The 12856-nt window shown below is 40.4% G+C and overlaps 1 protein-coding gene across 1 annotated transcript in view; it reads left to right on the forward strand.

The window, feature by feature from the left end:
* LOC135486631 (pikachurin-like) overlaps positions 1-11880 on the forward strand; it is a 66283-nt gene extending 54403 nt beyond the window's left edge. The window contains exons 7-15 of the mRNA XM_064769578.1: positions 235-427; positions 1610-1735; positions 5452-5689; positions 5991-6219; positions 6936-7116; positions 7487-7565; positions 8198-8428; positions 8659-8762; positions 9011-11880. Of these exons, the coding sequence (XP_064625648.1) occupies positions 235-427; positions 1610-1735; positions 5452-5689; positions 5991-6219; positions 6936-7116; positions 7487-7565; positions 8198-8428; positions 8659-8762; positions 9011-9171 (1542 nt within the window). The 3' untranslated portion in view covers positions 9172-11880. The remainder of the gene's footprint in view (positions 1-234; positions 428-1609; positions 1736-5451; positions 5690-5990; positions 6220-6935; positions 7117-7486; positions 7566-8197; positions 8429-8658; positions 8763-9010) is intronic.
* Positions 11881-12856: the final 976 nt, after the last annotated feature.

Below are 12856 nucleotides of genomic sequence, written 5' to 3' on the forward strand. Positions count from 1 at the left end.
TGCACACAGCTATGGACCTCTTCTAGAGGTTTTTCAGTGAAGTGAAAAAGCCAGGTTTTTTGTAATCTCAAAAGCCTTTCATTTTTGTATAAAAAATCTTTTGTGTTGGCAGCTTAAAGACCTAAATGTTTTTCGAAAGCTCAAAAACCTTCTGAAAGTGTAAGGCGATCAGGCTTATATTTACAAAGTGATAATGGAAGGAGATCTAACAGTTTATCCGTTCGTCACTTCTAGGGCGAATTTACCCGGATATCACTGAAGAGGGATCTGTTCCTTGGAGGTTTCCCTGATAAGCAGCTTCTCCATAAACGAGCTGGTCTCTCTGTTGGCTTCAATGGCTGCGTCGAGAAGTTGGAGATCAACAGCCGAAGCTATGACTTCAGGCGACAACCGTTTGTAGGTGACGCCATATATGGGCTCGATGTTGGTAAGTTATGATAAGCGTATCCGCAACGTAAAATGCTGTACAATTGTGCCCAGAAAATATAAACAGGAAAGCGTTCCTTTCACCTTGGGTACTACACTTCACTGGCATTGAAAAATTGAGTAATCACATCGATTTTATACTGTACGGTAGACATTAATCATTGATTGTCTAAGACTAACTCTGCCCTATTTGTGGGGACCAACCTGATTTATTGTCGATAACAAGCTTATTGGGTTCTCTGGATATAATAAAGGATGATCCGTTATTCCTATTGGTAGTCTGTGGTGACTCGATTGTATCTGATGGAGTATAGTTATCCTTGTATCAGGTTGGAAATATTTAAAGCCTTTTGGCTCCAGGGAGCATATTTACAAAGTGCAGGGGAATTGTGACATGGCAGAGAAATTACTGATAAGAATGACAATTTTCACAAATGATTTTAAGGTTAGAAATGTTATCGATGTAACGCATCAAGAGAGTACGCAAATTGATTTCAGCCAAACAGTGAAAGATTCAGTCCACCCCTTGTAATCCGATTTTTAAAGGGTGATATTGTTTTTCACAAAGTCACAAACTTCTTTTGTTGTCTGCTATCAATTTTTCTTTGTACTTAAAAGTATAGGTTACGAGTAGCATGTCTTTTCCATTGTCATCTTGATGTTGATTTCATATATTACCCCTTAGAAATAATGGATAAAGGGTAATCTCTATAATGGAACCGATGCAGAAATTCAGTTTACTCGGACTGAAATTGTATGGATCAAGTGTATTTGTTTGCATGTGACCTTTTGTCTGTTAAGGGTGGACATTGATATCTTTCTGATGGACTTGGCAGTCATCAAAAGTCACTGAAAAGGTCAAGGTTGAATGAAGTTACTATCAGTGGCTGGAGGTATCAATGAAATTACAAGTCTGGAAAGTTTTGTCCATTCTCAAGGAAGAAAAAAAGTTGTGGCAAAATGTTTGAGTGTCAGATTCCAATTTGAGTGGTTGTGAGTTATGTCCCTTCCAATCCACTTTGTTCTTTCAACGAAGAAGTTAAGTGCTAAGTAATGCGAGTAGCTGCTTCCTAAAAAGCTAGGGGAGGCAGAAGTGCTTCTAGCATGTTTTTGTTGGCAAAAAGCTATGAAAGAAACCAACTCAACAATTATCATATTCAAATAACCACCAACTTTTTTTCAGATGAGTGCAGTGCCAGTGTGTGCAAGGGTGTCAGATGCCTGAATAACGGATCATGCCAGCCGCAGTCCCCAGACAAACACGTCTGCTTGTGTCCTCTGGGATTTGTGGGGGACAACTGCGAAAGAGGTAGGTTTTGGCCTCTGTGCAGGCTAAATGGAGACGAGGGTACTTCATGCTTTGCAAGCTCGGTTGATTTAAGTGTAGTGAAAACCAACAATTTTAGTTACTGCAACCTGCGATAAAGCAGACTATAGAACAGAACTGTAAAAAACAAGATGACCCCAGTGGCTGCATTGAAGCTACGGATCAAGTTGATGTATCTCTGAAAATTTGGTTGAAAAGTTTAATTTTCTTCAACAACTTTCAAACATAAAATAGACCCTTGATTTCAAGTCTCCTTTAGTACTTGACATGACCAAGCTCTTGCCATACCAGTCACCCTGTCTTGATATGAATTGGTATCGACTGGTGGAATACTTCTTAACTACTTCAATGATGAGGGGACTTCTTAACAATAATTCAGATTTGGAGCGAATCACTTTTGATTCAGTGAGACGCTCAATCAATGAAGTATTGAGTGCCTGGCGGCCGTTGATCTTTGTCAACTGTTTATTGAAAATCTGGAGTAACACTTAATCACAGGGTTCTGGACATTTTACTTAGCCAAAATTTGATGAAATTTCATTGTTGCTCAAAAATGTCAGGCATGCTGACTTCTGGTATAGGCCTCAACAGTTTTAGTGATGTTTTGTGAGGATTTTGAGGCAACATGGTTCAAAGATCGCACAGGCATTGTAGAAGTTAGCGGCAACGCACATACGAAACCCCAAATACAGTAGAACCTCTCTCTTCAGGACTCCCTCAGGTCTGACAAGTGCTGTCCTTAATAGAGAGTTGTCCTAATTAGAGAGGTAAATTGAATTGAAACAACCAATGGGACCTAAACTAGTGTCCTTAATAGAGAGGTTGTCCTTAATGGAGAGGTGTCCACTGAGGGAGGCTCCACTGTACAAACGTCTTTCAGCAAATTTCAAATTTCCTATCAACGTGCAGTGTGCTGGTTACGGTTTCTGGAGCTCAGGTGCGACACAGTACTGAACCCCCGCAGAAAGTTTAATCATCTCGTGTTCTGTGGCGGAGCTGTCACATGGAATATTCTAAATTGTCCCGTGGAAGACTAATCACATCGGCCAATTGATTAGGTGAGGCAACATTAGTATGGGCCGATCCTGACTCTGTATGGCGAAGTGACGTGCCGCCACATTTTAATTATCAATTTGGTTTTGCATATTAAATTATTCAGGTGTTGGCAGGTTTGCGGTGATTTGGCTCGAGTGGTCGTGGTTTGGCGGGGGTGGGTGGCAATGGCACATTTACACTGGTTCTGATCGGCAATCTAAGGGTCATGGGTTGGCTGCAGCTTGTCATTCAGAGGTCAAGCTCAAGTGATCAATGTCCATCAGCTCCTTTAAAGACCCCGAGTGCGACTGTGGCTATAATCACGATAATAGTGGCAGTGGTGACGTGTATAATGCCCCCGTACTGCCTTCGGTCAGAAATTTGACAATTCGGCTAGTAGTTGCTCCTGAACTGTTTGCTGCTGTGTGGTGGTGCAGTGGTCGGCGTGCTGCACTTCTGACTTGGATGTTCTTGGTTCAAATCCCTTTCCAAACAACGGTGTCTTTCCAGAAGTTTGTTGTCTTATTCAGTACCGTATTCATTTCCCTCTTCATTGTAATTTTTTCCAGCCTCTAAGGGTAAGAAATACATCTTCAAACCAAGCATAACCTAGCATCTGCTATAGTCGTGTATGATAGTCCACATTTATAGGGAGAGGTTTATAATACTCTAAAGTCACCATTGTAAGGTCAATGGCCAAGGGATTGCAGTTATGTGGCCTTACATCGGTGACTTTTAAGTAATTTGTAGTTTAGAATCTCCACAAACTTAAAGGCCAGGATCATTTGTGTAGAATACCAGTGTTTATGACACAAGTAATGATGTTTTTATTGAGGGTGTATTTGAATAATTGGAACATCTCAAATTCAATTTCAAATTTCAAATTTTGAAAAAACCTGGCCTTTAAGAATCTTGTTTAAAATTTGCCACCACACATTCCATCACTCACACAGGGTTAAGGGAAATTGTGTTCTCACCCTTGCACGTGCCAAATCTTAACCTCCTAGTTGTGCGATTCACAAAAATTAATGGAAAACAAGTTCAATGCACTTTTGGCAGATTCCAATTTTTCATGTTATCCCAATCAAAGAATTTTTTGGTGAATCTAGGTTACTTGAATTCGCAAAAATAAAACACTCGTGAAAATTTAGCAGTTTACAGTAGCTTTAAATTGACCAAATTCAAGTTTGATCCTCCATCTCAGGGCCATGCCACCTAATTCTCCTCAGACTCCTGGATCCACTCATTTACGCAGTTGCTAGCACAACCGCCTGATCTGTTGCTGTTATCTTCTTGAGAACTTGTGTGGCGATAAAGAAGTGCTTAGCACGTCAAAAGCCTATTGTTCCACGGTGTGCTGAAATCCACAGCCTTTACCACTTTCAAAGTAGCAGTGTCGCAAGAGAATTCAAGGCCAGCACTAATTTTAGTTACAAAAGTTCCTGTATAGAGGGCAGTTTATGGATGCATTAGAAAAGGTACAGGTATTTTGCTAACCAGTTTTCTATACTTTCGCATGTAAATCTATAGCCCAATCCATGCAGGAACTCTTTGACAATCACTAGTTGGACCCCCCCCCCCAATAATTCCATGCACTCTTCCTTTAAGTTCTAAGGCAGTTTTCAGATTTATTGACCATGTATTTGTTCCGCCAAGCAGCGCTTAGCTGCTTTGCTGCTGGGTACCATGTAGAACACACCTCCCCCCACCTGCCTCTTATCAAGTTATCATAAAGTACTATGTTTAATTGGTTTGTAACACAACTATTGGGCATCAAATAACAAGAACAACACAATATGAGGTCAGAGGTGTAGAGGTTTTTCTCAGTCAGAAATCTCATGATCTCTGATAGAAATGTTAAGCTTGCCTAATGGAAAGGAGCTCAATAACCAGAGACATATACAAACCAAATTACAATTGAAAATTACACAAACGAGATGTGTCTCAAAAATACACATTCTCTAGTTGAGATAGGTGTAATGTTTCTGTGTATTTTTCTAAATCTAGTTGTGCCAAATTTTTTTCTTCTTCTAGTAGTTGTTTTCTCAGTGATGCGGTGTTGCAGTTCTGGAATTCAGTTGTCGTTCATAACAGTGGTACAGTGGTGTTATTTTTTGTGCATTTAGTTTTTCTGTGTAGAGAATATGGACATAAACCATGTACTGATTACAATTCTGTCAGGCAACGCCATCTATTCAGGTTGGAGAATATGGATACTTAGCACACAAACTGCAATGCTGCCAGACAGCACCATTCTTTGAAAACTCCAACAATAAGGTTTTTTCGAACATTATTCATAAACTTTCTCCTTAGTGGACAGGCCAGCTCGGCAAGTTGGAAGTCCTACCTGATTCTCAGCAAGCTGGGGTATTGATTCTCCTGGATCGTATTTGCTACTTCGAAGCACTGCCCCTTATCAAAGCTCATTGCTCAGACTTCTTATTTGCACAGATCAATAAGCTGAGTAGTATTTGATGTCACTTTGGCAAAGGGCTTCAAAATTTGAAAACCCTCTAGTGACAGTTTTAATACCGCAGTGCAAACAAGCGATTTAAGTCACTGCAACTAGGTCAGACCGACTAAATTTGCTTGTTTGTGAATCCCTTTAGCTTACTTCTTTGAAATTGCTTCTGTTTAACATCTCACTTTCCCTTTCCTTGTAGCTGTCTCCCTCGTGCTGCCTTACTTCAGTGGCAACTCATACCTCCGCCACCAGGGCCTGATGAGAACGTCCCTGACCAACACGGAGATCGAGATCCTGTTCAAACCGGTCAGCTCGAACGGAGTGATCCTTTATAACGGCTACACGTGGGACCGACGGGGCGACTTCTTCTCCTTGGCTTTGGTTAATGGATACTTGGAGTTTAGATTTGACCTCGGTTCTGGGCCCGCAGAAATAAGGTTAGTGTCAGTGTGTGTGGATGACTAATTTGCCTCATGTGATCTTTCACCTCCAACTCCACCTCGATTAGGTATGGAACCCGACTTGAAATTTGCTTTATGGCGACTCAAATGAGCTACATGCAGCAGACGAAGGCATTTGTCACCAGAACAAAACTGTCCCTCTAAGAGAGCACATGTGAGATAAAGAAATACAATTTAATCACCAATGCCATCTTTCATTCACTTATCAGAACTTACCCACTCGAACTTACTTCAACTTCTAGTGCAGCTCTTTCTAAAAAATCTCATCTCTCCTCAGGAGTCGAGACCCACTGCTTCTGAACCACTGGCACTACGTCCATCTGTCCCGCACCGGACGCTATGGCATCATGGAGATCGACAAACAAGCACCAGTGGAAGGTTACGCCGGGGGTGCGTACGTGCAGCTCACCCTGATGTTGGACCTCTTCATTGGCGGTCACAGAAACTACGACGAGACATCAGCATTTCTCAAAAGCAGCAAGTCGTTCGAAGGATGCATACAAAAGGTGGGAAAAGTACTCAGGGTGTACCCTGGGCCTTGCATTTTGAAAACACTAAGTTACCACTTTTGCCCTTTTTGACCCTCCCTGGGGGGTCCCACGGTTCGTTAAGGGGCCCAAAAACTATGCAATGTTAAAGTACCCCCATAGACCTTCATTTTGATACCCATGTTGACATGTTTCGATGACATCAACTTTTTGACCCCTACTTTGGGACCATTAGGCCCTATTAAGGGTCTCATTTCTGACTTAATGTGCAACTTTACGCGGGAGAAAAATTGATTTTTGAAATCAGCACCCCCATATTACCCAAAAACGACTGTTTTCAATTTGCCCGCTAATTTGTCAAACGGAATCCTTTTTCTAGACACATTTTTGCCACTCGTCCCATGGCCTATCAGGGTGTACCCTGGGCCTTGCATTTTGAAAACACTATATGGCTTTTAATATTGATTTAGTAAGTCAGTCTGTGGAAGATGGAAGAGTTAATTTCAAGTTAGTTGTGTTTCTCACATGAGTATCTGTTGCTTGTCCTGGCTTAGGTCAAAGCAGTTTATGATTCAGTGTTTTGCTCAAGGACACAAAGATGAAACAGAGGTGATCCTTACAAGACCCCAGAACTCTAACCACTATGCCACTAGGTCTAACAAAAACGATAAACAGAGGAGTGTCCTTTTTCATCACAACACAACGTGTATTTGACTGCCAATCTTCTCATCCAGATCTCAATCAATGGTAAAAAGATTGACCTCGTCAAAGGAGCAATAGATGGCGTAAACATCGACAGTTGCCGCCACCCGTGCGATGGGATGCCGTGTCAAAATAACGGCATTTGTCGCCCCGTTGATGATAACTACCGATGTGACTGTTTGCTTGGTTTCAAAAATACCAACTGCGAGGATGGTAAGACTGACATCAAATTTTGCTCTCACTAAACATAAATACGTAAATGTATAAAAAAGCGTCGTTAATGCAGGCTTAAAGAGGCAGGAATGTTGTTTTTACTCTTGCACATTGAACATGTCGAAGTAAATGGCAAACCACCTATGCCAGAGTAGTTCAACTTTAGTATATTTGGTTTTTTTAGAATTGACATGGGTCATTGCGCCGCGCTAGCCCAACTTGATCAATTTTGCACACAGCGCACAACTTTATGGACATTGGCATATCACACGACCCAGTGGAAGATACACAGTAATTGTGTAAGAATTTAGTGCTGAAGAATTTATTTTATCTGAAGCAAAATGTAATATTCATACGTAATTCTTTTCAGAAATTCCTCAAGACATCAAAGTCCCGTTATTCAATGGTAATACTTTCCTCAGCTATATTGACAACGATATTGTCAGAAGGTGAGCAGAAGTATGACCAGTGCAAATGCTTGATGCCATGTTCATTTCTTTCCGAAGCCCCTCTTTAATACTAAAATAAGTCCATTCATCCCAAGTCCTTTTACTATCAGCTGCAAAAGAGCCAGTCCGCCCTCATATATCAATATATTCATATCATATATAGTAGAACTTCTCTATCAAGGACACTCTTGATACTGACATCTGTTGTACCTAATAGGGAGGTGTCCTGATTGTGGAGGTCGAATTCTATAGAAACAACCCATTCAGGACCAAAATCACTTAAGAGTAAAGTAAAGTAAAGTTTGTTTATTATAGTGTCACCCCTAATGAAAGGGCCAGCCAGCTTTTTGGCTTATGAGACACTCTCTACTTCCAAACTCCTATCTCTAATGCCAGGCGCCTGGCGAGAAGGCAGTTTGTACCCTATATTTAACTAGCTGGCGGCTAACCAACCGGCCGCATTGGAAAGAGGTTACCAGCGGGCCTCGAACCTTCGACCTTTCGTTCAAGAGGCGGGCGCCTTAACCACTAGGCCATCGAGATCTTAAGAGTATCCGGCCAACAGAAGTATCCATTTAGGGGGGTTTCGCTGTAGATTGATTACCTTCAATGAATGTTTCCCTTTTCTTCAGAGTGTCTGGGGCCAATACAGACTTAAAAATAAGGCTACGCCCAGAAGATCCAAATGGCCTGATCCTGTGGACGGGGGCCGAGATTGTCACTGGTAGTAGCAACTATCTGGGCATTGGCCTCGTTGACGGATACGTCAGGGTCAGGTTAAATCTTGGAGGTGGTGAAAAAATCATCCAATTTAGCAAGTACGCCTTGCAAATCAATGAATGGTATGATATGAGGCTGCAAAGGTAAGTTCAGTTCTGTCTAGATAATTTGTTTCTGACCTGTTGCAGGTCACTTCTCTTCCATTGTCCCAATTTTGATGAATGAACATTATATCGGTGTGAAAAAAATGGGTAACAAATTGTTTTCACATCCTGTAACCAAGTGATATTGGAATATGCCTGAAACTCTATATGCTTGTGATCATGATATCACGATTTTCATCCGAACTTCATATTACTTCTCCAAACTTCAGATTTGGTCAAATTGTTTTACTGGAGATAAATACTAAAGAAGTTGTGGAAGGAATGGCGCCAGGAACATCTAAGGAACTTCAGACTGATAATGTGTTATATGTTGGTAAGTATAGGTAGAATAGTGTAAACCCAGTAACATTTGGGTGCCGTTTTTTACACAAATCTGAAGATTTGAATTTGGTCTGCTGCAAGTGGTGACATCTGGTGTTTTCAAAAGCAAACACTATCTTGCCGGCCTACGCCATAACTTTTCAATGCCTCAGCTCTCCCTTTAAAGTAATCAATTAATTAAATTAAGTAATGAAAATTAGTAAAGCAAAATTATGATTGCAATCTGTTTTAACATTTCAGGTGGTACACGTAACGTTGCCGAGAAAACGAAACGGTTGTGGACAACGGGATTCAAAGGATGCATCGAATATATCAAAATGGCGACAGATTACTCCCTTGATATAGTTGGGAAGGCAGATTCGGGACAGAATTTGGACTCGTGCGATAATTCGAAAACATAACCATTCCTATTGCCATCTAGTGAAAATATTCAGTGCAATCACGGGGAAAAAAACGCAAATTCATATTGTGACTGATGATGCAAATATTGTTCAGGGTTTGCAAATAATACACATTTAGTTATTTGAGGAAGTTGCACAGATTTTGTTCAGAGAATGCTGTAACTTTATTTTCGCAGCCCTGAATCTAATGAAAAGGTATTTGTTTCTGAAATTTCTCTTCCGTTAATTCCGATGAAAACATTGACTCTCCATTCTGAAAGCCATAAGATGTATAATTGTCCTGCAAAGTTTGCATTTTTACCCCGTCAAACACACAAAAATATTTGGGTCATAAAAGTATTTGGGTTTAAGGTACTAACAAGCGAGGGTGAAGATCGGAACATTGCGGCTGTTATTGTAAAGCATCGATATACTCAACTATGCCAAAAAACCAGCCGATACTCCACTGAATATTTTAATGCAAGATTTAATTGATAACTAGTAATAATCTTGGTACAGTGTCATTGTGTGTGTCGCCAATATAACTCAGATGGGTTCGAGCTGGGGAGGGGGGTCATTCGATATATGTCCACTCCCCGTGAGCATATTCCAGCCTAGAATGATGGGCTTCTATTTGCAAATGGTGCCTGTTCGCTTGTGTAAATCTACGTCCTTTCGCACTGCATTAATTAGGTCTACCCCCGGTCTATCCCCGATTCTCAATTGGGTGGAAGATGCTATCCTCTTGATTCTTACCTTCCGGTTTCTGCTCATACATTTATTTTAGAATGAGCGTGTCTAGCAAATTGAGACATAAATGTCATCATCGAGGTAAAATTTTAACGCGCTATGATTTTGCAATATGCCAGCTGATTTTAGTCAAAGTTTATTTCTAATTATGTATTGACGTGACTTGTAAATACATTACCCTTAAAGTTGTGATTGTTTACTTTGTAAAATATGGTGTATCTATCTATATCCATATTGATATTGTCTTCACAGAACTTAAGAAACTTGTATTTATTATTGTTTTGTTTTTGAAGAGTTTAGTAAATGTGACTCGCCCTACCAAAACTAGACAGGTTGATACGGACTTGTTGTTCATTTCCCTATTGTAGACCTTTTGTGAAATCTATTACAAACTGATTTGGTCACATTTCACAAAAGGTCTACAATAGGGAAATGAACAACAAGTCCGTATCAACCTGGCAAGTTCAGATGCGACAAGCGCCTAGTTTTGGTAGAGCGGGTCACAAATAGTACAGCAACCTTGAATGCCCCTCAGGTATAAAAATTGTGTGAGTCAATACGTACAGCACAATTAAAGAGGGGTGTGCAAGAACCCACACTTTTACAAATTTCGCAAAATTGGCGTCATTTACCTATAACAAGTAGTGGAATCCAGGCCGTTAAGTGCAAACGGTGACCTGGTTTTCTCGAAATGATTGAAATGTGGGTTACCAGTCCTGGCATGCACCCCTACACATCACATACATTATACCTTATTTTCCTTCCTTATTTTCCCGTTCTGTATTGCCAAATCAAATATCACTCAAAGAAAAATTCACAAATGAAAGATTACATATTCGAAAATGTCAGTAATATTTGTGACCCACCACGACAAAATGAGTCGCATGTCGCACAGAAGATGAGGCTAAAATGACACCAGGACATAATAGAAGAAATTGATATGCTCCGATTTTACAAAAGGCAGACAATGGTGAAATGAACAACCAGTCTGTCTCAACCTGTCAAGCTCAGAGCGACATGCGACCTGTTTTGTCATGGCGGGTCACATTTGTCACGAGAGCTAACTGTGACCCGTCACAGCAAAACCAGGCGCTTGTCGCACAGAAAATGAGCCTAAATGACACCATGAGATAATGGAAGAAATTGATGTGCTCATATTCCACAAAAGGCGACAACAGAGAAATGAACAAACAGTGACTGTCTCAACCTGCTCAGAGTGACATGCGCCTGGTTTTGCTGTGACGGGTCACAAATCATCCAACTTAAATGTGTGTCTGGCGCGTCTACAGTCAGTGTCGCTATTCTTTCGTTTACTTCGTAACTGCAGATCCAAGGTCATGATAATGTTCAACTTTAATCTTCCTTGTAAAGAGCTAAAAATGTTTTACACAATATGGGTGTGTTTAATGAGAGGTTTATTTAGGCAGAGTATTCAAGGAGCATTCCCATATATAGAGTACATGCCTAAGTTTTGTGTATCAATCATTGCAAGTAATGGCAGCTTTTAGATGGCCAAAACTTCAACTAATTTTACCAGGTCTGGTTGTACAGTGACACATTGAACCTTCTTTTCCAAGTTTTCAGATATTTTTGTGAACTTTTTCAAATTATTGTTTTACTCTCATACATGTAGATTACTACATCGCTTTCTAATGTTTCCCAGCTAATCGTTCATGCATCACCATGAATATATGATAAACGCTCTACATCTTTGATTATTCGCTGCGTGTCTCACGGGCTTCCCATCCTCTTACTAAAGATTCCCCAATTGTCACCAGTTTGGATGAAGCCTGGGTAGGCCTATGGTGAAATATTGTTGTATTTGAAAGGTAAAGGTGTTGACCTTTAATAGGGTACCACTGTTATGGCTAGAACATGAAATCCTAATGTAAAGAAATTTGAACTCTTTCAAAACAATGTGATTGCCAGTTTCAAGGGTGGGGGAGTCAGTTCTTTGTTTTCCAGAAAACAGACCCCCCCCCCCCCCCCCCCCGCTGACATTCGCTTCATTTTGAGGCGTTATATGCTTAGGATTTCAAGTTCTTAGGTGAAATTGGTGGTGCCTTAATGGTCAACCCTGAACAGAACTTGTTCTTTTTCTGCATAGATTTACTTCTGCATTTGTTCTTTTGGAGTGTTTTTTTGTGTATGACAGTGTTCATGCCTGGTTATTTGGTCTTCGGCGAAGAGGGCATTATATAATGTTACACATTATCCGACATGCTGGCTTGCACATCCGAGGGCAATTTTACACACTGCCCAGCCTATAGTTAAGCCTGTTTACAATTTGCAGGGTACATTTTACACTTTGACTCGTGGAAAATGTTTTAAAAACATGCTAAAATCATCATAGGCCAAGTGACTTTCCCAAGGACATAAAGCTATGGAACATGTTGATCAAAAATTGAATAAAGGCTTCATTTGTGTTTGGTTTCAGTATCAAACCCGCAATTACAGTGGCGATTCAAATGAATATACATGTTAAGGGCCACAATCTATTTGCTTGAACCCTTTGTCAAAGGATTTTTAAAGGGGTCAAAGGCATTGTCACCAGACTTCCAGCTAGTAAATTGTGGCCTGTAAGAGGTATATTGATACCACCGTGACAAAGTGCTTGAATTTATGTTTTCAACAGAACACATGTATACAGAAAACCCTGCCCCCAGACTGAAAACTTGGTTTGAAAATCAATTGTGCTAATTGTCCCTGTGATTTTAAGTCATTCAAGTTTGAAAAAAATGTGATTTAAGGGGCAGAACTTCCAAGGCTAATAGTTCTTTTTTTTCTGCTGAAATTAGAGGCCGGTTATGCAGTTTGATTCCTTTAGTAGTGGTCGTTTCCATGACAATGACACATGTTGCTTGCTGGCACCAGAGAAAACTTGCCATTTTTGGCAGATTTATAATTTATTGAAATAACATACCTATAATATCTTGTAGGATCCCAGTGCACACTT

This window comes from Lineus longissimus, chromosome 4, assembly GCF_910592395.1.
Source record: "Lineus longissimus chromosome 4, tnLinLong1.2, whole genome shotgun sequence".
Lineage (NCBI taxonomy): Eukaryota > Metazoa > Nemertea > Pilidiophora > Heteronemertea > Lineidae > Lineus > Lineus longissimus.